Here is a 26,672-nt window from a genome sequence, read left to right as displayed (position 1 = left end):
GCTCCCACCCACCGTGTCTAGCGGTGGAGAAGCCCGGGGAGAAGGGAGGGAGGAGGACCGGCCGGCGGAAGGACCCGGGAGCCGCCCCAGCTCGGAGAGGCCCGGGGTCGGGCGAGTCTGCGGGAAAACCCCTCCCCGGGGCGGGAGGCGGCGGCGGCGGGGAGGGAGCAGAGGGCGGTGCGACACCGCCCCCGGGGCGGGCCCTGTGCGTGGCAGCCGGACCGCCGGCCCCGTCGCGAAGTTTCCAGGCTGCGAGCGCCGCCGGGCCGGCCGGACGTCCCCAGACCCCGGCCATGCGGCCGCTGCTGCTCCTAGCCCCGCTGGGCTGGCTGCTCCTGGCCGAAGCGAAGGGCGACGCCAAGCCGGAGGGTGAGGGCGCGGGCCGGGGCCCGGGGGGGCGGGGGAGGGGGCGCTGGTCCGGGGGCAGCTGGTCTGCACGGGAGGCCTGGGCTTCCGAGGGGATCCGGGTTCCGGTCACTTGGCCACTGACTCGCCGGCGACTTGGACGAATCACTTCCCCTGTTGGGACTGCGGTTCCCGCGTGGGTGCAGCCGGGAGGGGAGGGGCACGGAGAGGGTCAAATCGTTAATAGCTCCCGTAATAGTAGTAACAGCGGCTTCTGTTTATGGAGCACTTACTACGGGCCAGGCAGCAGTGAAGCATGACCTCAACCCTCCGAGGTGTTTTCTGCTTTTATCCCCCTTTGCCCGCTGGGCAAACTAAGGCTCCAGAGTCGATTCACTTGCCCAAGATCACACAGCGTGTGGGCCTTGGAACCAGGAGTGACAGCCAGGTGTGTCTTGGTCCGTGGGAGCCACTGGGCATCCCCAGCCACGGGGGTGGGGAGTGGCATGGGGGGCCCCCACGGCAGAGCCATGTACACTTTTGGGGGACCTCTGTGGTCTGCGCTGCCCCTGCTGGGTGGTGGGTCCTCCTCGCTCCAGGTAGCACAGCAGGAAGCAGGCTCAGACAGGTGCGCTGACTGCCTAGTGTTGTCCAGTCCTGGAACAACGGGTTGTTTGGTTCAGGATCTGCTGGACTCTGCATCTTCATCATGTTCCTTCTCCATCCTCAAGGCAGATTGGATTTCAGAGTGTGCCCCACCGTTCTGCGTGGGTCCTCCTGCCCTCCCCGCCCCTCTCTCGGCCACCTCCAGGGCTGCCTGCTGAGCCTCTGAGAGGAGCTGGAGGGGGCAGGCTGGTAGGGTAGCAGACCCTCACCAGGGGAGAGGGTGGGAACTGCCATTTCTCAGTACCTCCTTTGTGCCAGGTTGTGCCCAAGGCCACATGTCTCCCAGTGGTAAAGCCCGTGGTGACTAATTTCTGTGAAGCTTGGTGTTCTAGCCTGCAAACTGGGGGCAATGGTACCAGAGTCCTAGTGCTCTTGCCAGGATTCCATGGGATGAGGCCCACTGGTGAGGGTTCAGCTCAATGCCTGGCCTGTATAGGCCTTTTCTTTCTTGGACCCAGCACTGCCTGCTTTCCTGGAGTATCCCTGCAGGGTAGTGAAACAGGTCAAAAAAAAAATCCAGTGAGCCAGGTGCTGAGCACAGGGCTGGGCTGGTGGTGTGTGCAAAAGGCCTGTGGCTTGGGTCTACTCACTGGTCGGGAGCCAGGAGCCCTGTAATAGCCTTTGTTTCCTGGGCCTCTCTTTGCTCTGCTTCTGCTGATGTGGGCTCCGTCCACCCCCAGACCATTCCAGGAGAGAAAACTCCCACCGCCCACAGCAAAGCCCCCAGAGATGAGTGAGAGGGACCAAATCAGTGACAGGCCTTCAGGTGCCCTGACCCCAGCAGCAGGTGATGGGAGGGGACAGAGTAGACAGAAGGTAGCCCCCACTAAGAGTGCAGGATCCAGTGTGTCAACGATCCAGGCAGAGCACCTGGCAGATAGTAAGTAGATAGTAGATTGATGGACAAGAAGCATCGGGTGGCCAGACATGGAGCTAATATCAAGCCACTCTCAAGTTGAGGCCCTTCGCTTCCCTTACTCCATTCAGACCCTTTTGATAAGTAAGGAATCATTAGCCCCATTTTGCAGATAGCAAGACTGAGGCCCCAAAAGGTTAAATACCTGGTCTCCAGTTGCTGTAGGTGGTTGGAGGTGGAGTCGTTGACTGGAACTGAGACCCACTTCTCCTGACCCCTGTTGGTGGCGGGGGGGGGGGGGTGCTGTTTCCTGGAGGTCCTATCGGGAGGAGTCTGCTCAACTTCCACAGACCCAGCTGATGGGGGGACCCTCAGCCTGCTGGCTAGGACGCTGTGGGAGGGTGGTTTGTCCTGCAGGCCCACTGACTGGTGTCAGGAGGGAGAGACACTCCAGCAGCCGCCAGAGAGGCCTCCTGGGAGCTTGTCCGCCCCGTACCCGAGCAGATATGGGTTTGGCACGTGGAGAGAAAGACGGAGTTTTCACTTTAGGGAGCTCCCAATTTTAGGGGAGGACACAGAGGTCCTCTCCCTAGTAGATGCCCAGTATTATGCAGGAGATACAACCCTTCTTTCCCAGAATGACCTGTGCTTGAGAAAGGGGACATTGCCTTATGTTGCGGGGGGGGGTCCCCAGACCAATGTGGGGGACAGAAAAAGGGTGTCAACAAAGCAACATCCAAACAAGCAAATTTTCATAGAGTTGGGAGCAGGAGAGTCCAGATGCCCCCTGGTCCTGTCTCCCTTTTGTAGAGGCTTCTAGCTGATCACTGTCCTCTTCCTGGGCTCCCACCTGTCCCTCCGGGCCTTGGTTTGGCCATGGAGAGGGAATGACCAGCTGGAGCCTGGTGGCTGCCTTTCTGAGACTCCAGGAGGTCAATAGGGCGTGGGCGGGGGTTGTGGGTCGTGCTGTTCCACGCAGGGAATGGAAAGGTCCCAGGAGTCAGGCAGGCCCAGCTGGATGTGCACGCGCGTGTGCGTGCATGCGTGTGTGTGTGTGTGTGTGCGTGTGTGTGTGTGTGTGTGTGTTGGCGGGGGGAGTGTCTGAGGACACCTCAGGGGACTGAAACCCAGGAGAGTCACACTTGGCTCCTGGGCACTGGGAATCCACATCTCCTGCCATTCTGCCACACCCGGTTTATGGCTTCCGTTCAAGCCTGGGGCTCGGTGAGCCCGGAGGATGGGGGAGGAGCTTCATTCATTCCCAATCCCCAGAGAGCAGACGGGGGGGGGGGGGGGGGGGGGGGGGGGGGCTTCCTAATGGTGTCCACAGCCTTGTGTGGGCTGGCCCTGCTTGGGGGGGTGGGCATCAGCTGCAGCACAGCGCCCCAGGCCTAAGTTCTCAGCCTTGTCTTCAGACCCCAGCGAGGTGTCTTCCTACCCCCACCCCCAGGCCCCTGGGCTCAGCCTCTCCGCATCATTCTTGCTCTCCGGAAGGAAGATAGCTTTTCTGTATCGGGGACCCCTAAGGGCAGCAGCTGGCCTTCTCTCCGGGGAGGTTCCCTACGACAAGAACCCGTGTGGCCCCCACGGCCAGGAACTGTGCTAAGCACTTCACAGACTAGCACGTTCAGTCCGCACAAAAGTCTCTGGAGGAAGGTACTAGGGCTGCTAGGAACCCATTTTACAGATGAGGAGACAGGCCCAGAGAGGCTAAGTTACTCATCCAGCAGTCTGTCTGCCACTCCGCCCTGCTCCCTGCCGCTCGCCTCTGCTGCTCCTGGAGCACAGCTGGTCTGTCTGGGGAAGTGGGCCAGGAGCCCTAGGTGTCAGGCCTCACTCGGACCCTGGCTTTAGCCCCGGGCGGGTCTGCCGGACCAGCCAGAAAGCAGGGGAGGTGGGGGGGGGGGGCCGGGTCGGGCCCTGGTGCTCGGAACCGAATCCTCCACGGTGTCGCCCTGTGGCATGCCCTGCACATGCTCTGGCTGCCCTCTGTGGGACTGGAGCTGAGTGTCCAGCCGCATTGGGGATGCCTGATTGAGGGCAGCTGGACGTGCTGGATTCGGTCGCAGCATTCCAGGATGTTGGACGGGGAAACGATGAGGGTGAGAACACGGGCATTTGGAATTCCAGCTCACTCTCTTCTCACTTCAAGCTTCTGTGACCTTCAGCAGGGTATTTAGCCTCTGTGTGCCTCAGCTTCCTCACCTGCACAAGGGGGGATAGAAATATCACCCGCCACACGGGCTGTTGATCGTTAAGTGTGATAGTGAACATAACACACTTCGTGTAGCATGTGGCATCTGGTAAGGGCTCAGCCAATGACGGTGCTTACTAGAATCACGTGCCCACCGTGCTTCCTAAGGCCAGACAGTGCACACCAGACATCCTGAGTCACACTCAATCCCAGCCACGGGTAGGGGCAGGGAGGCCAAGGAGATGAAGATGTGAGTCTGGTCCAGCAAAGGGAGAAGGGGCAGGTTTATACTGGTGCGTCACCTGCTGGGCCGGCCGATGGCGCACCAGATAAGGGGAGGGGATGACAGAGGGCTTCATGGAGGACCAAGGCCTCTTTAGGAGGAAGAGTGAGTTGTGCAGGCAGGACAAGGGAATGGGGCAAAGGCTGGGTTCAGTGAGACAGCTTTCGTGGGGGTGGGCGGTGTTGAGAGGTAATGCCGGGGTCCCTTGGGGGGAGGGGCCTGCCTGGGGTTCTCTTGCTGTGAACCACCCCCAGGCCCCTCCATTGGAGCCCAGAGTCAGGACCAGGGGATGGGCTGGATCAGAGGTTTCCAAATGTGGCTGGCCTCAGAAGTTACCCAGGAGATGTAGGACAAATCCAGACTTCTGGGCCCATCTCAAACCTCTGGTCCTGGGGCCCAGGAGTCTAGAGTTCACAAGCGTCCCTCATGATGCTGATATGCAGGCAGGTTTGGGACTCTGGACTGGGTGATCTTTTCGAGTCCTCAGCCAGGGAAGCAGGCACTAGATGTGTGAAGGCCCTGGTGGAGCGCCTGGCAGCACCAAGGAAAATAGAGAAGAGACAGGCTGAGTTGCTGGGGAGGGTCCAGCATGGCCTGGGGCCCTCTCCTCCACCTCAGCGAGGGTCTCTTCAGACAGATGGAGACACAGAGCTGGTCCCTGTCCCAGGCCTGGGCATTGCATGCACGGGTTAAGAGAAGCGGCTCTGGATCCAGGCTTCTGCGTCCCACCGCCTGGTGCTACCACTTCCTGGCTCCCTTGGGCAAGTTACCATTTCCGAGCCTTGGTTTCTAACTGTAGAGTGGGGGGTTAGGACCAGGAAAGGGCTTAGAACCAAGTACGGTTTGTCGAAGGTGTTCGGTAAAGGTTAGCTATCTTGTACCGTGATTTGGTAGAGGGAACTCAGGAAGGGAGCCTCAAGATGCCCACGCCATCCCCTTTGCCTTAACCCTGCATCCTGGCTTCAGGAGCCCTGATCCAGCACCTTACACAGACACACATGCTGGCTTTTTCCATCCATGAAACGTGACACTTTTTCTGTCCCCAGCAGCCCCTGCCAAGGACAGGAGGGCCTCGGAGCTGGTGACTCGCCTCTCCTCACTTGTGGGGGAGACTTCACCATCCTGGCAAGAATTGGGGGAGCCTTTCTTCAAGTGTGAGCAGCAGCCCGCTTACCTGGTCCCCAGGGTCAGGTGGTGAGGCCTCCCCTCTCCACACCTGCCTAGTGAATCCACCCCAGGTCTTTGGGCCCACTTCCAGTGGATTCCTGCCAAAACCTGCTGGGCCGCTCCCTGCTCTGGGGCCTGCAGCCTGCCGAGCTCTGCCAGCTCAGCCAGCTCTGCCCAGCAGGACCCCTTTGTTCTCAGCCCGGGCCCCTCTTGCTTTCACAGAGTGGGGGTGTAAGGGAAGGCCTTACTTGCCTGTGTTGGGCGGGTCTGTTTACCCAGAAAAGCATTATGTCCTGGACCCCAGTGAAAACAGTCATGAGCACTGCAAATGGGTGGGTGGGTGGGGGGGGGGTCCTGCCTCTAAGGGCAGGAGAGAGGTCAGGAGAAATCTGAGAAGGCTTCATAGAGGTGGTGGCAGGAAAGGGGTGTCACTGTTACTGGCCCTGGGACCTGGAGGAAGATTAGGGAAAGGGTAGAGAGAGGGGGAGCTGGGGCAGAAGGGGAAGAGCCCAGTAAGGTGAGACCTCTGGCTGGGGGAGGGCCCTCTCAGTGGAGTGAATGAGTATGTCACTGGGCCAATCAGGGAGGGCCTTGAATGCCAGGGCAAGGTGTTTGCCTCTCACTGATCAGTTCTTGAAGTAGGCACAGTGGTCTCAGTTACCCACGGGCAACCACGGTCCGGAAGCAGATGATCCTCCTTCTGAGGACATGTCAGTACTAGCCTAACTATGTCACAGTGCTACATCTTCATCTTATTTCCTCTTGTCCTGTAGTGTGTGGGGGTTTTTTTTGTTTTTTTGAGAGAGAGTGCTCACACAAGCTGGGGGGAGAGGGGCAGAGGGAGGGGGAGAAGCAGACTCCCCACGGAGCAGGGAGCCAAATGCTGGGCTTGATCCCAGGACCCTGAGATTATGACCTGAGCAAAGGCAGATGCTTAGTGGACTGAGCCACCCAGGTGCCCCTTGTCATTTAGGGTTTTTATATCTCACACCATCACAAGAAGGGGGAGTTCAGTGCAGTGAGGTATTTTGAGAGGCCCCATTGATATAATGTTTATTACAGTATATTGTTATTATTGTCCTATTTTATATGGCTAATCTCTTACTGTGCCTGATTTATAATTAAACTGCGTCATAGGTATGGACCCAGAGGAAGAAACATAGTATGTATAGGGTCTGGTACTCTGTGGTTTCAGGCATCCACTGGGGGTCTTGGAATTCATCTCCCATGGATAAAGGGGGGGCTGCAGGGCTCGAACTCCATAACCCGAAGACCAAGAGTCGTGTGCTCTACTGACGACCAAGCCAGCCAGACGCCCCTGCTGTACTGTTATTGTCCCTATTTTACAAAGGGGAAACTGGAGCCCAGAAAAATCAGGGACTTGTCCAAGGTCACAGAACTGGTAAGAAGCAAAGCTAGGATTCTGACCAGGCAGGCCAGCTACAGAGCCTTTACTTCTCAGATAACACAGCTTCGAATTGTGATCTGGAAGGGACGGCCCCGGGGCTCCCAGAGATGCTGTCTGGGGAGTTGTTTCCAGCAGGTTCTATTGCAGAGGTGAAGCCACACTACAGAGCCTGAGAAGGTCTCTTGTTAAAAAGGTTGTACAGCTGCTCTGGTCAAAGCTAAGGATTCATTTCTTTTCTTTCTTCTGTGAAGATTTTATTTATTTATTTGAGAGAGAGAGCATGAGCAATGGGAGTGGCAGGCAGAGGGAGAGGGAGAAGCAGACTCCCCACTGAGCAGGGAGCCCGACATGGGGCTCGATCCCAGGACCCTGGGGCCATGATGTGAGCCAGAGGCAGACCCTTAACTGACTGAGCCCCCCAGGTGCCCCAGAAGCTAAGGATTTCAAGTCGGTTTCCCCTCAGGATCCGCTCACAGGTTCTCCCATGGTGGCCGAGTGAGGCTCGGCAAGACTGTTGGGATAGACGAGCAGCGTGTGCCCCGGGCACAGGCTTGGAGAGCAGGGGCCATCCCTGGGCCCCTGTCCAGCACTGGCCAGAGAGGTGTTCAGCACTCCTGGTGTTCAGCATTCAGGGCGAATCCCTGCCTCCGCCCCTGTGCAAGGCCAGAGCCCCCTAAATACGGAGAGACCCAGCCCCACAGTGCGACGTGCAGACACCTCTGCTCTGGACACCTCCTGTCACGCCAGTCCGTTCCCAGGCGGATGGGACCCTGGAGGAGAATTGGGAGCCCTGGGTTCCGACCCTTGGCACGTCCTTCCTACCTGGGCCTTGGGCCCTTGTCTATAACGGGTAGACACGAGGACGCGTCCTGCTGGGATTTGACACATCTGGGAACAGTGACCTGCTCTTGCCTGTCGCCCCTCCCCCTCCAGTGTGGTTCACCACGCCCTCCTCTGTCCACAGACGGCCTGTTAGTCCTCACGGTGGCCACGAGGGAGACCGAAGGCTTCCGGCGCTTCAAGCGTTCGGGCCAGTTCTTCAACTACAAGATCCAGGCAAGGGGCTCCCCGGGGGGGGAGGGGGGCAGGGCAGCCAAGGGGTGGCGGGAGAGTCCAGGAGCTGGGTTTTTGCCCTTCCCAAACTGATGAGGGCCACTGGGAAAGCTTCTGGAAGCCCAAAAGATGAGGACGAGTTAGGAAAAGCAAGAGGGGGAGAACGTAAACAAAGTCTGGGAGGTGCGGGGGGCTTAGCCCTGCAGGGAGACATTCCTCCATTTACCGGAGTGTGCTGAGTGCCGCCTCCTGCCAGGCACAGTGGTAGGCGCTGGGAACAGAATGGTGGACAAGGCAGACCGTGGCACTGCCTACACAGCTTACAGTCTAGTGGCATTAAGCCAGAAAGAAAATAGATTAGTTCACATGAATGCGGGTTGAAGCAGAGGGTTGCTTCAGGCATAGCTGGATCTAGGGGTTCAAGCTCCATGATAAGGGCTTCGTCTTTCCATCTCTAGGTCCTGTTGGTCTTCCTTTGCCGACACGCTCTCTCTGCATGGTGGCAAGATGACCACCAGCTACAGACCCACATGCCCCAGCTTCTCAACCTCAGCAGAACTAGACAGCCTTTCCTTAGTTTGAACAGAAGAGCCCCAGGGAAGACTCCCACAGGCCATGCTTAGGTCTCAGGGTTCCCAGAAGGATGGAACACACTGATGGGTCAGGTGTGGTCACATGACCCAACCCCCCTCCCCCAGGCCCATCAGCTTCAGGTACCTTGTAGAATGGCTTCCCCATAGGTGCTGGACAGACACAGGCAGAGATGGTCACTGTCCAGGTGGGGGTGAAATTTTGGCTGGTGAGATAGTTCTTTGCCAAAAGCCCATGTTAAGGGGCCTTTCTCTGCAGGCACTGGGCCTGGGAGAGGACTGGAGTGGGGAGAAGGGGTCGTCGGCCGGTGGAGGGCTGAAGGTCCGGCTGCTAAAGAAAGCTCTGGAGAAGCACGCGGACAAGGAGAACCTGGTCATTCTCTTCACGGACAGGTAGGTAGCTGGGGGCCTCCTGGGCAGGGCCCCTCAGCAGAGAGATGGAATATTCTAGAGTGAGGCCCTTGCAGAATAAGGGGGAGGAGGGGGGATCACTCCAGCTAGGGTTGTCTATAGTTTTTTTTTTGGGGGGGGGGTCTGTGAGCCCAGAAAAGACCATTCCCATTGGTGGTGAGGAGGTGCGCAAGGGGGCCTGCCCAGGTCGGGTGAGCCATGCTTCGAGCGTGAGGAGGGCACCGGGGTGGGGACCATCTCTCTGCCCAGGGTGGGGTGGAAACACTGCAGGCCAGGCCGGAGACAACAGGGCAGATCCGTTTCCCAGGGGTGGCTCGGAAGGAGGTGCCCTCATGAGCCCCTGCTCACCTCTGCCCTGCTCCCGATTCCCCCGGCTCTGGCTGCAGCTACGACGTGGTATTTGCATCGGGGCCTCGAGAGCTCCTGAAGAAGTTCCGACAGGCCAGGAGTCAGGTGGTCTTCTCGGCCGAGGAGCTCATTTACCCGGACCGCAGGCTGGAGGCCAAGTACCCGGCCGTGTCCGACGGCAAGAGGTTCCTGGGCTCTGGAGGTGAGGAGCCTGGGTGCAGAGAGCATGGCAGGGCTGGGCGGACTCCAGAGGGGTCCGTCCACTGCCATCAGGATGTCCCCCCTGCAGTCGGCCTCATCTCGTGAACAGCCACCCATCTGCACAGGGGAAAACCGGAGTCACCCCTGAATGTCCTCCCTCGGGCCCCCCACCCCTCAGTCCGTGGGCCGGTCATGCCGCTCCCGCTTTGAAAGACCTCTCGAGTCCACCCCGACTGGCACCGCCTCCCTTGGCTCCTGGCCGGTTGTAGTAGTCTCCTGCCTGCTCTGCCAACCTCTACCCTCACCCCTTCCAGGCCATTCTCCATCCAGCAGCCAGGCACAAATCCACACACATCACTCAGTGGCTTCATATTGCATGGAGGCTAAAATCTGTATTTTATTCTGGATTCCTCTGTCGAGCCACAGAAGAGGGTCCGCCCCCTGGCAGCCACGTTTCCCCATTGGCCGAGAGAGTTAGCACCATCTAGATGGCCTGGTCCTGGCCCAGGGCTGGCGGTGTTCTCCCTTTCCCTGGCTGGCCCCTTTTCCCGTTTTTCTCTCTCCTTACCCATCTGCACTGTGGCCAAGGTGCCGTGTGGGCTTTTTCCTCTGAGCCCCCCCATGCACTGAGTGACCGTGGCCCAGCCTCTGCCCTTCTCTGGGCCAAATTTCCCAGATGACTATAGAAAGGGGGCTCCTGGCCTCTGCCCCACCAGCTATGCTCTCCAGGGACTCCTGGTGTGATCCATTCGTTCACCACCCGTGTGGCGCCCAGCACCTGAGCTGGGGCAGGTTAGTGGGTACAGTGATCTTTCTCTGCGAGCTCAGTGGGAATTTGTCACCAAGTGGCATTAGCTAGCAAGGCACTTTCAGCTTACGGACACTACCTCTGCTCAATCCAGGAGGACTTCTAAGAGAAGGTGAAGGAGGGGGAGGTGAATGAAAGTGGATGCTGGGACAAGGCTCCTGACTTGGAGGCCGGAAGCTAAGTGTCTGTCTTTGTGTGTCCCCCACCAACCTGCAGGCTTCATCGGTTATGCCCCCAACCTCAGCAAACTTGTGGCCGAGTGGGAAGGCCAGGACAGTGACAGCGACCAGCTCTTTTATACCAAGATCTTCTTGGACCCAGAGAAGAGGGTAAGGGCCAGCCGGGGGGGTGTGTGTGTCGGAGGGGGGTGGGTGGCGCTGGGGCATCTTAATGCTGGATCTTGATGCTGCAGTGGGAGCAGCGCCCCTGAGGCCTGACCCCCTGGGTTGGGCATTGACACCCCCATGTATCCATTCACCGATTCACCGATGTATTCAGCAGCTACTTATTGGGCGCCTGTGTGTGAGATGCTGTCAGGTGCAGGGTTGGGATGTGGCAGTGAATGAGACAGTTGGGGTCTCCACCCTCATGGACCCTCAGGTCGGGGAGGCAGGAGTTTATGACCTCACATCTGTAGTGATGGTGTTGAAAGGAACCGACAGGCTGAGTTGCCCCTGCCCCACCTTGCCTGGGAGGCTCCCGGCGGGCTGATGAGGTCTTGGCCAGACTTATGCCCCAGCCTCCGAGCCTGTCTTCAGGAGAGGTCATCGAGGGGACTGAAGATGGCAGGCCTGGACCCGTGTCGCCCCAAACCAGCCAGTGTCCTCTGGGCAGGCAGGAAACTCGGAGAGTCCTTGGAGGGTCAGGATTCCTGGATTCTGCCCCGCTTACCCCCCCAACCCCTATCCGTGCCATGCTGTGTGACCTAGGGTAAGTCACTTCTCCTTTCTGGCCCTCGGTTTTTGTCATCCACGAAATAATGGAACAAAGCGGTTGGACCTGTGCAGTCGAAATGTGAACTTGATCTCTAAACTCAGTCCTTCCTCCTCCTTCCCCTTTGCCTCCTGTGACACCACTTGCAGAAGCTCAGGGTCCCAGACATAAAAGCGGAGCCGCTCTCTGTGGGATGAGGGCCAAGCCGAGGGTTCCACTTGTCTTCCTTGGCCTGGCTTAGGTCTCCATGAGACACAGTTGAATCTTGAAGAGGCAACATTGCACATGAACAGGGAACCTCAGGGCCAGGCTCCTGGGGTTCAGATGCCAGCTTAGGCAGTTATTAGCTGTGTGACCTTAGGCGAGTTAACCAACCTCTCTGTGCCTCATTTTTTTAAATCTGTAAAAGGTAGTACTTTCCCGTAAGGATGTTGTGTGGATTAAATTAATTAATGTATCTGTAGTACTTCGTGATTGACAGTAAAGCAGAAAACAAGCGTTTGTTGTCATCATGGTGGTTTGTGCTTGAACCAGCTGTTTCCCTTCGATGCCTTCCAATTCTGAAAGTGCCTGGACCAGCAGATCCTAGGGCGAGCAGCTGCCCCGGTGTGACAGGGCAGGGTGGGTGTGGGGAGAGGAGATGGCAGAAGTGGGAGGGCAGACTCCCCGCACTGGGCGTGGTGGGGCCTCATCCCCTGCCAGGGCCTGTCCCTGCTACATCCTGGTGTCTCCTTTCCTGCAGGAGCGGATCAACATCACCCTGGACCACCGCTGCCGCATCTTCCAGAACCTGGATGGAGCTCTGGGTGAGCAGCCCCCACGGGCTCTCTGGCCACCGTGCTGGGAGGTGGCCTGGCCCCATCCGAGGTCCCCAGCGGCTGCCTGGATGTCCTGGGGCAGAAGTGTGTTTCTCGGGGGGTGGAGAAAGGGCCAAGAGGTCAGTCTAAGAGCCTGCGGGACACCAGGGCGGAGGCAGCCGCTCAGCCTGGGAGCAGCTGGGCGATGCTCACCACGGGTGCCTGCCCCCTGCCCTGCAGCCCTGGCTCTTACAGGGGAGCCTGCTCCCCTCCTTCCCTGCCCTCCCACCTCCCAGGTGAAGGCTTCCTGGGCTCGCATGGGGACTGACCTGACAGGAGGGCAACGGATGGCTTGGGAAGCAGAGAGGCTGCCTGGTCCTTAAAACCAGAAACACCCTGGGGCTGGCCCCAAATCCATGGCTGGTGATGACATTCCTTTGTCTTCCTGGGTGACCTCGGACAAGTTTCTCTCTCTCTCTCTCTCTCTCTCTCTCTCTCACACACACACACACACACACACACACACACACAAGTTTCTCTCTCTCTCTCTCTCTCTCTCTCTCACACACACACACACACACACACACACACACACACACACCCCTCAGACCTCATTTTCCCATCTTTGGAAAGGAGTAGTTAGACCCAATAGCTGATTGGTGATTTTATGGGGTAAGTGGAATCTTATTTTTTGAGAATCTAGTGAACACTATGACTCCTTTCTTGGGAAGGTGCAGAAGTGTCCACATCCTTTTGTCTGTGGCTTCTGGGAGTGCATGGACCTACATTAAGAAGCCTGGTCCAGAACACTTTTGGGGAAGCCAGGAACTTACGTGGAGGGGCCCCCTCGCATGACCACCTACACAGAGGGCCTGCCTTCCCAGTGTCTCCCAGGCTGCTGATGAAAGGCCCCTCTGCATTTATAACTGTCGGACAGGCAGTTTCCTCCTGCTGTCTAATGGGGTCAGAGCAAGAGGGTTAGGGTCCTGCGGGAGGAACTCTCTCCACCAGGACAGGATCTGTCCCCCACCCTGCCCAGGACTCCCCCTTGGGCTGGCGTATTCTCAGTACTGCTCTGCATGCCTGTCAGAACGGCTACCCCAGCCTCTGTCCCGGGGCTTCTCTGAGCTGGAGCTGAAGCTGGAGCTGGAGCTGGGATGTTTCAGGTCTTTGCTTTGTCCCTTTCCCTGCTTCTGGCTCCAAGAAGTCATCACAGTAAATACTAGGGGTTGCTGTGGATTCCGTGTGCTGGGCAGGGTGCTAAGTGCTTGCCCAACATGGACTCCTCCTACTCTTACCCCCATCTCACAGATGAGGAAATTCAAGGCTCAAAGAGGTGGTGTTGTAGCCCGGAACATGCCCTGGGTGGAAGCTAGGATTTGAGCTTGGCCTCTGGGCCTGACGGTGGATGTGTCTGTGCTTTGTGACCCCCAGATGAGGTCGTGCTCAAGTTTGAGATGGGCCACGTGAGAGCGAGGAACCTTGCCTACGACACCCTCCCGGTCCTGATTCACGGCAATGGGCCTACCAAGGTAGGGAGAGGCCCCAGCCCACAGGGAAAGAGCGGGAGAGAGGCCAGAGGCCCAAGTCTGCTCTCATCGTGACCCCACAGCTTCTCCTTGGGGTCAGGGCCCCCTGGGCCCCGTTGCCACCTCGCTGCCTCTGTCCTTGCGTCTGAGTTCAGCGTGGTGCCTTGTCTCCTTGCTGTGGTGGTCAGTGATGTTCATCCCTGCTCAGCTACAGGACACAGAGGAGGTCACTGTCCCCATCAGGGCCTCAGCTGGGCCACCTGAGTCATCTGCATCCCGTCATCCCAGGGCAGACTTGTTTCTTCGTGCAACAAACATTTACTGAGTGTTTGCACTGGGATACAAGGCAGAGTCAGTCTTGAGCGGGACAGACTGGTTCCTGTGCTCCTGGGGCTCAGAAGGAGCTGGGGTGCAGGCCAGACCTCATGGGCCCTGGGGAACCAGCCCTGGCTTACAGCACACTGCTTCAAGTGTGGTCCTCGACCCCCTCCGCTCCGCCCCCCCCCCTCCACTGTGTCGGAGTCACGTGGCCGGGAGAGAACAGGGCGAGTGTGAAAGCAGATTTCCTGACCCCGCTCCAGAGCTGCTCTAGTGGGACTCTCTGGGGTAGGGGCCTGGCCAGCAAGCTGCATTTTACAAGCTCCTGGCAGATCCAGAGGTGAAGGTACGGCAGAATGCCAAGCCCTCCCTCTGCCCTCAGAGCAGCTTTGGAGATCTCCGGAGGGACAGAACATTCTCTCCAAAACCTGCCCCAAATAAAGTCACATTCCTGCCCCATTAGAGGGCTGGGGTGTGGGTACCCCAGGGGCCGATGGAGGTGTGACTCAGTGGTTACAGATGGGTGGGCCTGGCCCAGACCCCACATCTCAGACCCCATGTCTCAGACCGCACGTTTTCCTACAGCTGCAGCTGAACTACCTGGGCAACTACATCCCACGCTTCTGGACCTTCGAGACGGGCTGCGCTGTGTGTGACGAGGGCCTGCGTAGCCTCAGGGGCATTGGGGTACAGCCGCCGGTTGTGAGGGGCTCGGTCTCCTTGGATGGGGTGGAAGAGACTATTGTCTTTGGTGGGAGGTAAAGGGATCACCTTTCTGTCTGGGGTTCCATCTTCCTCTTCACCCAGGCACCTCCTCCTGGAAGCCTTCTCAGATTACACATGGCTCCAGCTCACACCCCGCCCCCAGCCATGCCAAAGTTCTGGTTCCTTCAGCCTGAGTCCTCCTACAGCCCCCTCATCTCACGGACCTTACTCCTCATTTATAGCTCACTTCAAACCCATGCCAGCCAGGCTGTCTGACAGCAGGCCATCAGCTGGTCCTGGCTCCAAGTCTAGGCTCACTCTGCCCAGCTGGGACCTCCTCCTCCGGCTTCCTTCTGCTTCCACGCCGGTCCCTGCTTCTGCCTGCCTGCACACACTGCTTGGAGCTGCGTGGCCCAGGCCCCTTTCCTGCTAAGTCTGCACACCTCTGCCTCCGGCTCTGGGTCCCTCAGGCCACCCTACGGGCTCAGCAGTGGCCCGGTGGCTGGACATTGCCAGCCCCTCACGCTGCCCCCCTCCCGATGCAGGATGAAGCTCTGCCCACAGTCCTGGTCGGCGTGTTCATCGAACAGCCCACGCCGTTCCTATCGCTGTTCTTCCAGCGGCTTCTTCGTCTCCGCTACCCCCGGAAACAGATGCGGCTTTTCATTCACAACCACGTGAGTAGCAGGCCCTTGGTGGGGTTGCCGTGTGGCTGGGGTAAAGGCGGACCGGCTGGGTAGAGGTGTGACCTTGGGTACATTCCTCAACCTTTCTGTGCTTCAGTTTTCTCCTCTCTTAAATCGGGAGAGAAGAGTGCCGACCACGGGGATTTGCTACAAGGGTTCAACAAGTGGGCACGTGGGATGCAGGGGCGCCTGCCATGGGGGAGGCACATGATAGGCGCTCCTCGCTGTCAGCATCGGCGTGGTTTCCCTCCCTGTCTCATTCAGGCCCTCCTGATTTGATTCGGTGACAAATGGGTTTTCACACCCCTGCGTACCTTCTGGGGAATCGGGGAGAGCCCTGAGGCCTGCTGCTTTGTGGGGAGCAGGCCCGGGCTCAGGATTCCCGGCTCCTTCCCTCTCCTCTCCTTAGCTGGACAAAGTCTCAGCTCTGCTTTTGCTTATCCCAGTTTCCATAATTGGGGTGCCAGATAGACTCTCCGGTCCTCCCTGTTGTCCAGGCTCCTTGTCTTCATGTCCTCTTAACTGCCCCATCCAGTGTCACCCCTTTCTGAGACGTCTCAGCCCCGACAGTCTACACCCCATGCCCGGGGCCCCACACCCAGCTCTGCCTGGGCCACAGACATTCATTTAGCTGTGCCACATGGAAACAGGAGAAGGGTGTGGGCCTGGCCCTTGGGAGGCTCCCGGCTTCCCTGGAGACGTGAAATGGCACAACCATGAATTCCGACTCTGTGACTGGGCGTGAAAGAAGAGAGCACTCACAGGCCTTCTTTGGGGTCCTTCTGTGTGCTCCGTCTGTCTTGTTGGCTCCTGACAGTGACCCCGTGAGGGAGGCACAGTCACCTTCCCATTTTACAAGGGAGGGCACCAGAGCTGAGTCGGGGGAAGTGGCTGGTCAGAGGTCACGCAGCTGAGTGTAGCAGAGCCGGGCTTCGCTCGAAATCCTGGGTTTGCTTCTAGAGTTCCCGCTCTTTCTACTTCCCCAGGCAAGGGGCCCGGGTGTGGACTGTTGTTTTTCCAAGTGTGGCCCAAGGATCACCTGGAGCGTTTTGCAACGAAGCAGATCCCTGGGCCACACTCCAGACGAGAATAAATGACTCTGGATATGGGGCCTGTGGGGTCGGGGGGTGCTGTCCTAGAGACAGGCTCTTTAAGAGGCCAGTGGGCCTGGCCTGGTCCAGGGAGGATGCTCAAGGATGGCTGGGGAAGGGCACTCCAGGCAGGAGGCCTGGCATGGGCAAAGGCCTGGAGGTCGGAGAGCCAACGGCCAGCAGTGTGTGGGGACTGAAGGGGAGTGGATGCAGTCCCAGAGGGTGCTCCGGTCCTGGGGGGTGGAGCCTGTGTCCGCCTCCTCACCCTCCCTTCCCCCACCCCTAGGAGCAACACCATAAGGCTCAGGTGGAGCAGTTCCTGACAGAGCACGGCGGCGAGTACCAGTCCGTGAAACTGGTGGGCCCCGAGGTTCGGGTGGCCAATGCTGACGCCAGGAACGTGGGCGCGTGAGTTGGGGGCCACTGCACCATGGTGTCTCTGCTGACGGTCGTGGGCGGGGCGGGGGCGGGGGCTGGTCCCAGGGTGTCAGGAGCATCAGGCCAGATGCTGTGTGTGTTCTCCAGCAAGTTCCTGCCCCTGTCTGAGCCTCAGCGTCCCCATCTGTCAAATGGGGAAATGCTCTCTGCCCTGCCCACCTGGGGGCTCCTGGGTGGGGCTGAGCAGTGTCATTTGGGTGCAGGAAGGAAATCAGAGAAAGAGGAAGAACTGGAGGGCCAGAAGTAGATAAATGCTGACAGAGACCATCTCTGATTTTTCCCTTATTATTCAAACAAACAAACAAGTCATCTGTGTTGACCGTGGAAGAATTAGTTCAGATCCGAGGCTGGTGAACTTTCCTGTAAAGGACTAGGTAGTAACTCCGTGTGCGTCGGCTCTGTGGTGTAGCATGACAGATGTGACTGTGCTCTAACAGAATTTTATTTTATTTTATTTATGCATTTGACAGAGAGAGGGAACACAAGCAGGGGGAGTGGGAGAGGGAGAAGCAAGCCTCCCGCCGAGCAGGGAGCCCGATGCGGGGCTCGATCCCAGGACCCTGGGATCATGGCCTGAGCCGAAGGCAGACGCTTAACGACTGAGCCACCCAGGCGCCCCCAGAATTTTGTTTATGGACCCTGAAATTTGAATTTCATATGGTTTTTATGTCACTTTAAGAAAAATTTTTCCCCCAGCCATTTAAAACTGCAAGACAGTCTTTAGCTCATGAGCTGTGCGATACCAGGCAGGGGGCTGGATCCGGACCGTGCACTCCAGTTTGCTGAGCCCTGGGCCAGATAAACAAAAAGAGCATACCTTTGTAAGGCTTTCCAGCCAGGTCACCAAACTGCGCTTCGGAAGGGCAGAACCGGTTTACCCCCCTAGCCCCGGGCAGTGTAGGAACCTGTCAGGGGGCCATGCTTTCCCCAGTACGGGGGTTTTCAGGGCACCTGACACCAGTTGCTGAGTGAGCTCTGGGTGTTCACCTTGAGAGGCTAGTATAGTAGCCCAGGGTCTGGGTTCCAACCTGCACCGGGGCTGGCCTGACCCCTTTAAACACCCTTGGCTGGTTCCCTGTGGTCATGGATGGGGACAGGCCTGGAGAGCAACAGCTGCAGGGCACTCCGGGACCCTGGGTGAGGAGAGGATGGCGCCAGAGCCCCACCCCCGCTGAGCCCAGGTCCCCAACCTGTAGGGACCTGTGCCGGCAGGACCGTAGCTGTACCTACTACTTCAGCGTGGACGCCGACGTGGCCCTGACTGAGCCTAAAACCCTGCGCCTACTGATCGAGCAGAACAAGTGAGGCTGTGGGTGGGCGGCAGCAGTCGGCCGCCAGGCCCTCCGAGCCCCGGCTCCCACTCCGGGCCCGCCCTGCCGTGCCTTCCTTGTCCACCTCTCCCTCGGCCTCCCCTCCTACCCTGTGCCTGCCCCAGCCTGGCAGCCTCGGCTCGGTCCAGGATGTTCCCTCCTCCCACCCTCTGCCCCTGGCTGCCCCGTTGGAGGGGGTGGGGACCCCAGGTGGGCCAGCCCCCCCTCCCCCGCTCCAGGCCCTCCCCCAGGGGGTGCTTGCGGGTGGAAAGGTCGCCACCCTCCCCTTCCCCACACCCAGCTAGATCTGCCCCAGGCTCCCTGTGGGCCGAGGGATTCCCACTGAGGTGCTCCCTTCCTCAGGAACGTCCTTGCCCCCTTGATGACCCGCCATGGGAGGCTGTGGTCGAACTTCTGGGGCGCGCTGAGCACAGATGGTTACTACGCCCGCTCTGAGGACTATGTGGACATTGTGCAGGGCCGGCGTGTGTGAGTACCTGCGGGGTGGGAACCCCCTCCTCTGTCTCCCCCCCCGTGGTACTATCCTCGAAGCCCTCAAACTGCTGCTGGACCCAAAGCAAGGACGACTGCAGTTAAACACATGGAAGGACTTCCTGACAATTCTCCTGCCCCCGTGGGCCCAAGTCAGCCCTGTTGTGCCCTCCCAGCCTGTGACTTCCCCTCGCCCGGGGCCCCAGCCCCCCAGCCTGTGACGGGCCTGCGGCCCCCTCCATCCTCCTCTCTCACCCTTAGGGGTGTCTGGAACGTGCCCTACATCTCGAACGTCTACCTGATCAAGGGCAGTGCCCTGCGGGCCGAGCTGCAGCAGACAGACCTGTTCCACCACAGCAAGCTGGACCCCGACATGGCCTTCTGTGCCAATATCCGGCAGCAGGTCGGCCTGGGCTGGGCAGTCAGAGGAGGCCCTATTGGTGGAGAAGGTGGTCTCTATCTGCCACCTTACGCCCTGGAGCTTCTGAGATGCCAGGGCCTGGTGGGGGGCACTTGGGGCACCAGGCGTGAGGCCTGGTCCTTGGGGTCTGTGGGGATCATGTTAGTGGACCCGGTTTCCGCACCCCTCTATTTTATGTACATTTTCAATAGAGCCAAAAACCCCAAAGTTTCCACCTAAATATACTCCCAAGTCACGTGCCCGAGAGACACCCTTACCATACCCCTGCACGCCACCCAATATGTTTTTGTGGTTATTTTTTTTTAAAGCGACAGCACGATGACGTTTTCCCCATGCCCAAGACTTCAGGACCGGACACCATCCTTTGCTTTTACGCATTTGTTCTTTCATTCCCATTCGGTCCTCCAGGAAGCCCTCCTTGGTTGTATCCCATGTCAGGCCTGGGCTGGGTGCTGGGGAGATGAGGTGGGGTGACCCACACTTGGTTCCCTGATCTCCAACTTAATGGGCAGAGGAGGCTGCAGCCGTGCCTCTCCTGGGCCGTGCATGGGACTGTGGGGGTCGGGGTGGGAGTCTCTTCCATCCGGCCTGTTCTCCCTAGGATGTGTTCATGTTCCTGACCAACCGGCACACCTTTGGCCACCTGCTCTCCCTGGACAGCTACCAGACCAGCCACCTCCACAATGACCTCTGGGAGGTGTTCAGCAACCCCGAGGTGAGGCCCTGGCTGGATGGGCAGGGGAGGGAGAAGAAGGGACTCCAGTGAGCCTGCGGGTTCAGCCTGAGGAGGGGTCGGGCCCCGTAGGCCACCTGCCTTCCCCCACCCCAGGGACCCAGTTGGGCAGGGCAGGGCTCTTGAGAGGCAGCGCCATCTAGTGGAGGAGGAGGGACCAGGAGTCAGGCCTCCCTTGGTGGACCATCGGTTGAGCCTGTCTTTGGGGCCTCAGTTCTCTTAGCTCTAAAATGGGTATACTATCCCAGTCTCACTCACTTCTGAGGGTGTCGTGAAGATCAGAGGAGGAGAGAGTGCTGAAATGTTCCTAGACATTGTGAGCCTGTGGCTGACGTGGGTCCACGCACACACCTGTACACACACATGCACGCACATGCACGCACCTGCACACACATGCAGGTACACACGCGGACACCAGCCCCTGCAGGCACACGTTCACCCACATTGCACGGGGGAGGAACTGGGGGAGGAACCCCCTCTTGGAGCGTCCTGTGGAGTTGGGCAAGGGGTGAGCCCAGCTGGCCCAGGCCAGGCCTGAGGACCCCGCCTGCGTGCCCCCCCCCCCACCTACCCCCCAGGACTGGAAGGAGAAGTACATCCACGAGAACTACACCAAGGCCTTGGCAGGGAAGCTGGTAGAGATGGTAAGGACTGGGCATCTCTGGGAACAAAGGTGCTGGATGTACACCCTGCACCTGCTGTCGGGGATGAAGGACAGAGGGAGGAAACTAGCTGCCCCAAGGGAGGTGGGGAGGCACCTTTCTGGGCCCCAGCAGCGCCTGGGTGAGGGAGTGGGTGGTAGGATGGCCCCTCCTCCTGTTGTCGCTTCCCGGCTGGAGTCTGCAGGGGCCTTGGGACCTTGGGTTTCTCCTCCGGCCCAGGCCCAGGCGAGAAAGAGGAAGAACATCCCCGAATTTGGTCTCAGCTGGGGACCAGGGGCCAGTAGCGAGAAACTGTGCACATTCCTTTCCTGGCCCTGCACCGGGAGCCCTTGGCTGAGAAGGGCCAGCACTGAGCTCTGCTTCCTTCCCCTTTTTGCGGCTCGCAGACCAGGGCGTGGGGAAGGGCCTGGGCTGCATGAGGGGCCTTGCCTGTGGTGGCTGCCGCAGAGGGCTGTGGAGGTGGGGGAAGGTGCTGCGGGGCCCCTCTGGACCCCTGTGACTGAGTCCCCGCCCTCCCCAGCCTTGCCCAGACGTCTACTGGTTCCCCATCTTCACGGAGGCGGCCTGTGACGAGCTGGTGGAGGAGATGGAGCACTACGGCCAGTGGTCTCTGGGAGATAACAAGGTGGGCGTGGTGCCTGGGCTAGGGATGCGGGGAGGCCGCCCCTCCACCCATGCCTGCCCTCCGGGCTCTTTCCCTGGCAAGCAGCCAACCTCTCTGGGACTCTTCAGATGGGTGCTCTGGCACTTAGGAGTGGGGGAGATTGGGAAATGGGATGGAGTGTGGGTCCCCGAGCTGCCGGGACCACGAGATGACTGGGAGCCTCCTTAATCTTGAATTGCTTGATTTCCGGCTCCTGGTTTGTTATTAGAATGATTTAGCTTCCTTTACCAGATTGGGTGTGTCATGGGGGAGGAATGAGCAAGTGTGGGATGAGGAAGAATTAGGAACATCCGTGCCATGTTCACCAGACAGCAGAAGCAGGGGGCGTGTCAGGCTGAGAGGCTGTGCGTTCCCCGGAGGAGGAATCCTGTACCTGCATTCATCTTGGAAAGTTCAGGGAACGTTTTTTTTTTTTTTTTTTAAGGGAGGGGAAGGGGGGGTAGAGAAGAGAGAGACTATTAAGTAGACTCCACTCCGTGCTCAGCGTGGAGCCTGATGGAGGGTTCGATCCCACAATCCTGAGATCATGACCTGAGCCGAAATCAAGTCGGACGCTCAACCAGTTGAGCCACCCAGGCGCCCCAAGTTCAGGGAGCACTTTTAAAGGCACATGAGGCCCCGGGCCTGTGTGCCTCAGAGCCTGACTAATGTTTGACCTGGCAGCTGGACCTAGTGCACGGGCTTTGGTGGCTGAGATGATCTCCAGAAGCCAGTAACTGGGATAGTCCAGGCTTTCTGGGGTCTGGCTGGCCCTCGTCCTCCAGGGCCCAGGTCAGCGCTGGGACTCTAGGGCCCGACCTAACCCATGGCCCTCTGCACTGGTTTTCTCTGCGGTGTCACAAATCCGCACAGAGCTTCACGACTTCAGACCACACCCACGTATCCTCTGCGGGTTTCTGTGGGTCGGGAGTCCTCATGTGGTTTAGCCGGATCCTCTGCTCAGGGTCTCACGAGGCTGCAGTCGAGATGTCAGCCAGGACTGGGGTCTCCTCTGAGGCTCGGGGTCCTACTCTGAGCTTCTGGGGCAGAACTCACGTCCCTGCTTCCTCCAGCCGGCAGGAGAGTCTCTCTCTTCAAGATCGTTTATTTTATTTTTTTTAAAGATTTTATTTATTTATTTGACAGAGAGATAGGGAGCACAAGCAGGCAGAGTGGCAGGCAGAGGGAGAGGGAGAAGCAGGCTTCCTGCGGAGCAGGGACCCGGACGTGGGGCTTGATCCCAGGACCCCGGGATCATGACCTGAGCCAAAGGCAGCCGCTCAACCGACTGAGCCACCCAGGCGCCCCCAAGATCCTCGTTTAAATGCCCACCCGGGACAGTCTCCCTTGTGATGAACCCAAAGTCAATGAACTAGTCACCTTACTTCTCTCTGCAGAGGCCCCTCACTTGGCCCCCTACCCTGACCTTTTCCCATCACGTTCACTGGCCAGGTGGTGGGGGGTCAGACAGCCCACACCCCAGGCGGCCGTCTTCGAACTCCGCTTACCACGCTTCCCTCGGTCATGGTCATTTCCAGGACAGCCGCATCCAGGGTGGCTACGAAAACGTGCCGACCATCGACATCCACATGAACCAGATCAGCTTTGAGCGGGAGTGGCACAAGTTCCTGATGGAGTACATCGCCCCCATGACGGAGAAGCTCTACCCCGGCTACTATACCAGGGTGGGCGCGCCTGGGAGGCCACCGGGGTGGGGGCAGGGCTGGAGCGGCTCGGGAGGGGAGAGGGGGAAAGGAAAGAGGGCAGCCGCAGCTTGCAGGAGAGGCCTGAACATTTGGTCTCCAGGTGGGTGTGCAGTCTCCTCCCATGGTTGGGGGAGTGGGGGGGGCTCTGGAAGAGTCCAAGGTAGGGGCAGCCCACCTTGCCTGTGGCCTCTGACCGCACCCCTTTGACTCCTTCCTCCATGTCCTTAAATCCTGCCTCGGTAATGCTTCTGCAGGCTCCCCACACAAGCCAGTGCACCCATTCCTCTCTCAGCTCTCCACTGAGAGCCTGCTGACAGCCCCCTTTGGCTTTTGCCCTCCTTCCCTCCCTCACTGCCTCATGCGCAAGCTTTTCTCTGGACACCTGGTTCCACTGCCTGGGCCCTGCCCTCAAGGAATTGGCAGCCTGCCTAGTTGCCATGAAGGGTTGTAAAGATTCGGTTCACTCCTTCTGCCCTGCTTCCCCCACCTTCCTCCTCTCCCTTTCCTTCCCTTCCTTCTGTCCTTTCCTCCCTCCACACATTTTTACCGAGAACCTCCCCTAGGCCAGGCTCTGGGGAGCACCATGTGAAACCCTGCCCTCCGAGAGCCAACATTCCCCGAGACCGGATGAAGGGCCCCTTCTGTGCACCCCGGCCTCTCCTGCTCTTCAGCGGCCCTTGTTCTCCTTCCCACTCCCTTGACACAGGCCCAGTTCGACCTGGCCTTTGTTGTCCGCTACAAGCCAGACGAGCAGCCCTCCCTCATGCCGCACCACGATGCCTCCACCTTTACCATCAACATCGCCCTGAACCGGGTGGGCGTGGATTATGAGGTGAGCAGCTTACAGGGTGGTTGAGGAGGTGGCGGGGCCCAAGGGGCCCGGTGCCGGAGAACCAGAGAGAAAGGGAAGGCCTCTGTGCTTGTGGAGCAGGGGCACAGGAGGTCAGAGGCCAGACTGCGTGGACCTGGAGCCTGCCTGCCCGCTCTCACCAGCTCTGCAGCCTCGGACATGTTTCTTAGGCTCTCGGTTTCCTCATATCTTAGTTGGGAAAATGTAGGGCGCCCTTCGTAGAAATGCTATGAGAATTCCACAAGCTCATCCAGGTGAGTGCTTACGTGGACGCCCAGTAAGCACTCAAGGCCTGCGAGCCGTTTGTGATGATGAGTTTAGGGCTTCCATCATTCTTGGAAGTAAGGGCTGCTTTCAGAATGGCGGGACGGGGTCAGTCCGGGTGTGGGGCTCAGGCTTGTGGCTGGATGGGAGAGCTGGGGAAACCAAGAGGATGGGGGTGGAGAGGGGACAGTTCTGGGGGCCTCAGGGCCCCACGGGAGGCCTCTGGGTGTGATCGGCTTGGGGGGGCCATTCATTCATTCCTTTACTTAATGCCTTAAGCTACTATTTCTTTTTCTTTAAAGATTTTATTTATTTATTTGACAGAGAGAGATAAAGCGAGAGAGGGAACACAAGCAGGGGGTAGCAGGGGGTATTGGGAGAGGGAGAAGCAGGCTTCCTGCGGAGCAGGGAGCCCGATGTGGGGCTCGATCCCAGGACCCTGGGATCATGACCTAAGCCGAAGGCAGATGCTTAATGACTGAGCCACCCAGGCGCCCCTTAAGCTACTATTTCTAAGCGTTTCGGGGACTCAGGCCTGGCCTGGCCACAGTGAAAGACACCCGTACAAACACCTCTCATTTTTTTGGAGAGTTTACCATGTACCAGGGGTTCTCCTAGAGGACAATTTTGTCCCTGCCCCCCCCCCCCAGCCCCTGGGGACATTGGCAATATCTGAAGACATTTTTGGTTGTCACAACTGTGGCAGTGCTGCTGAGAGCTAGCGAGTAGAGGCTGGGCGCCCAGGACAGCCCCCCACCAAAGGAGAATTCCTTGGCCCCTGGCAACAATGACTGAACAACAGTACACATGTACTTAGTACCATCGAACTGCACACTTCAAAATGTTTACGATGGTAAAGTTTATGTCATGTGTCTTTTTGGCCCAATTAAAAAAAGAGTTTTCTGGCCACAAATGTCCACGGGTGCCAAGGTTGAGAAAGCCTTCCGTAAGCTCTTACTCATCTCACTGAAATCTCATGACCCTGTGAGGTTAATGCCCATTTCCCAGAAGGGAAAACTGAGGCCTGGGTTGGTGACAAAGTTGGTAAAGCACGTAGCCGGCATTTGCCCAGGGCAGCCTGACTCCCAGGCTGGGCGCCCCAGGTGGGCTGTGCCGAGGGCCGCGGGGCACCCTCCCCCGCCTCCCGGGGGAGGGGGCCTCAGACAGAAGAATCCGGCGGCGGTGGGGGAAGGGACCTGCTTCCCCTTGGAGAACTGACGCTTCCCGTCTTCCAGGGCGGGGGCTGTCGGTTTCTGCGCTATAACTGTTCCATCCGAGCCCCACGGAAGGGCTGGACCCTCATGCACCCTGGGCGACTGACGCACTACCATGAGGGGCTCCCCACCACCAGGGGCACCCGCTACATCGCCGTGTCCTTCGTCGATCCCTAATCGGCCAGGCCAGGCCACCTCAGACCTCTTCCTCTTTGCCAACAACCACTGCTCAGCAGCACTCTGGGGCCTCGGGGTCCCAGCCTCCAGGCTCTTGGAGCCCCCGTTGGAGAGACTCGGCCACGAGCCAGAGGCAGAGCCCACTTCCTCGGCTGGGGCTTTCATGGTGCTCTGGACCCAGCCCAGAGAGACACTGTTCCTGTTCATTGCTTTGTAGCAACTTGTCCTTTCCCACCCGGCTTCCTGAAAAAACCCAGGCCTCTTCCTCTGCTTCTTCCGTGGCGGGGGTCGGAGGGGGGGTGGAATTGAGCAGAACAGGGGCTTAGCCAGCTGCCCAGAGAGGCTCTACGGGTGACAAGGCAGCCCCAGACCTCCTGCCGGACAGAGCTGCAGCCCCAGGACTTCTGCTCCGGGCCTCGGGGCAAACACAGAGACCTGGATCAGATTCAGGGCCCTCCCTGCCCCCGGGGACTGCTGAAGCCCTTTCCTCCGTGGCTCCTGTCGTGGGAGCAGAACCTTGTGCCCTGGAGAGAATGACTCGGAAAATCTCCTGGGAGACGGGAAAGGTATCAATGCCACAGCTTCGTCCTCGGCGTGCGGGGAGGGAGTGAGACGCCCACACACTGCAGTGCGTAACCCTGTCCTGGATGCCTCCGGAGAGAGGGACAGACAGTCAGAAACAGGAGAGTTTCTATTAAAGGTCATTCAAACTACGGAGTGGGAGATGCTTGGGTGGGCGAGTGTGTACGTGACAGGGCGAGTGTCTGCAGGGAGACATTTAAGAGCCCAGGGCTGCCCAGAAGGGCTGTGTCAGCAGACGTGGTGACATGTGTTTCCCAAACACAGTCGTGTGTGATCCCTGCGTCGTCTGTGTATTCCGGAAAGCCTTACACGTGAGCTAGGTGCAGGCCGCTGGGGCACACTTCATCCTCTCTCAAGATCTGCATCGAGTGCTCCCTCCTCCCTGAAGCCTTTGCTGAGCACCCTTCCCGCAAACAGGAATATTGGAGAACATAGAGCTCCTGGTGGCCCCCAGCATGCCCTGGGCAAACTCTGTGTGTAGCACTGATAACACTTTGGGGTGTTTATTAATCATAAGGGCCAACGTCTGTCCATCCCTTGCTGTGGGCTGGGCATTGTGCATGTCCGGCACCCAGGCCTCTGGGCCAGGGGCTGTCATTTTCTTTTTTTTAAGATTATACTTACATATTTGAAAGAGAGCGTGCACAAGCGGGAAGGAGAGGGAGAAGCAGGCTCCCTGCTGAGCAGAGAGCCCAACGCGTGGCTTGATCCCAGGACCCCGGGATCATGACCTGAGCAGGACCCTGGGATCATGACCTGAGCAGAAGGCAGACGCTTAACCCACCCCAGGC

The 26,672-nt window shown here is 58.8% G+C and overlaps 1 protein-coding gene across 1 annotated transcript; it reads left to right on the top strand.

Moving 5' to 3' along the window:
* Nucleotides 1-226: 226 nt before the first annotated feature.
* On the top strand, nucleotides 227-26,012 carry PLOD1 (procollagen-lysine,2-oxoglutarate 5-dioxygenase 1). The gene is made up of 19 exons (XM_028108276.2): nucleotides 227-369; nucleotides 7,884-7,975; nucleotides 8,822-8,955; nucleotides 9,360-9,523; nucleotides 10,547-10,659; nucleotides 12,006-12,069; nucleotides 13,495-13,592; nucleotides 14,493-14,594; nucleotides 15,158-15,289; nucleotides 16,676-16,797; nucleotides 18,024-18,128; nucleotides 18,501-18,626; nucleotides 18,891-19,032; nucleotides 19,652-19,765; nucleotides 20,362-20,427; nucleotides 20,966-21,070; nucleotides 22,627-22,773; nucleotides 23,501-23,626; nucleotides 25,144-26,012. Exons 1-19 carry the CDS (start codon nucleotides 294-296, stop codon nucleotides 25,297-25,299), a joined length of 2,184 nt encoding a protein of 727 aa, XP_027964077.1. The 5' UTR covers nucleotides 227-293; the 3' UTR covers nucleotides 25,300-26,012.
* Nucleotides 26,013-26,672: the final 660 nt, after the last annotated feature.

Source organism: Eumetopias jubatus, unplaced genomic scaffold (assembly GCF_037043125.1).
Source record: "Eumetopias jubatus isolate StellerSeaLion01/CBP00866 unplaced genomic scaffold, mEumJub1_p1.0 scaffold_4, whole genome shotgun sequence".
Taxonomy (NCBI): domain Eukaryota; kingdom Metazoa; phylum Chordata; class Mammalia; order Carnivora; family Otariidae; genus Eumetopias; species Eumetopias jubatus.
This window is presented reverse-complemented; position numbering and strand designations above follow the sequence as displayed.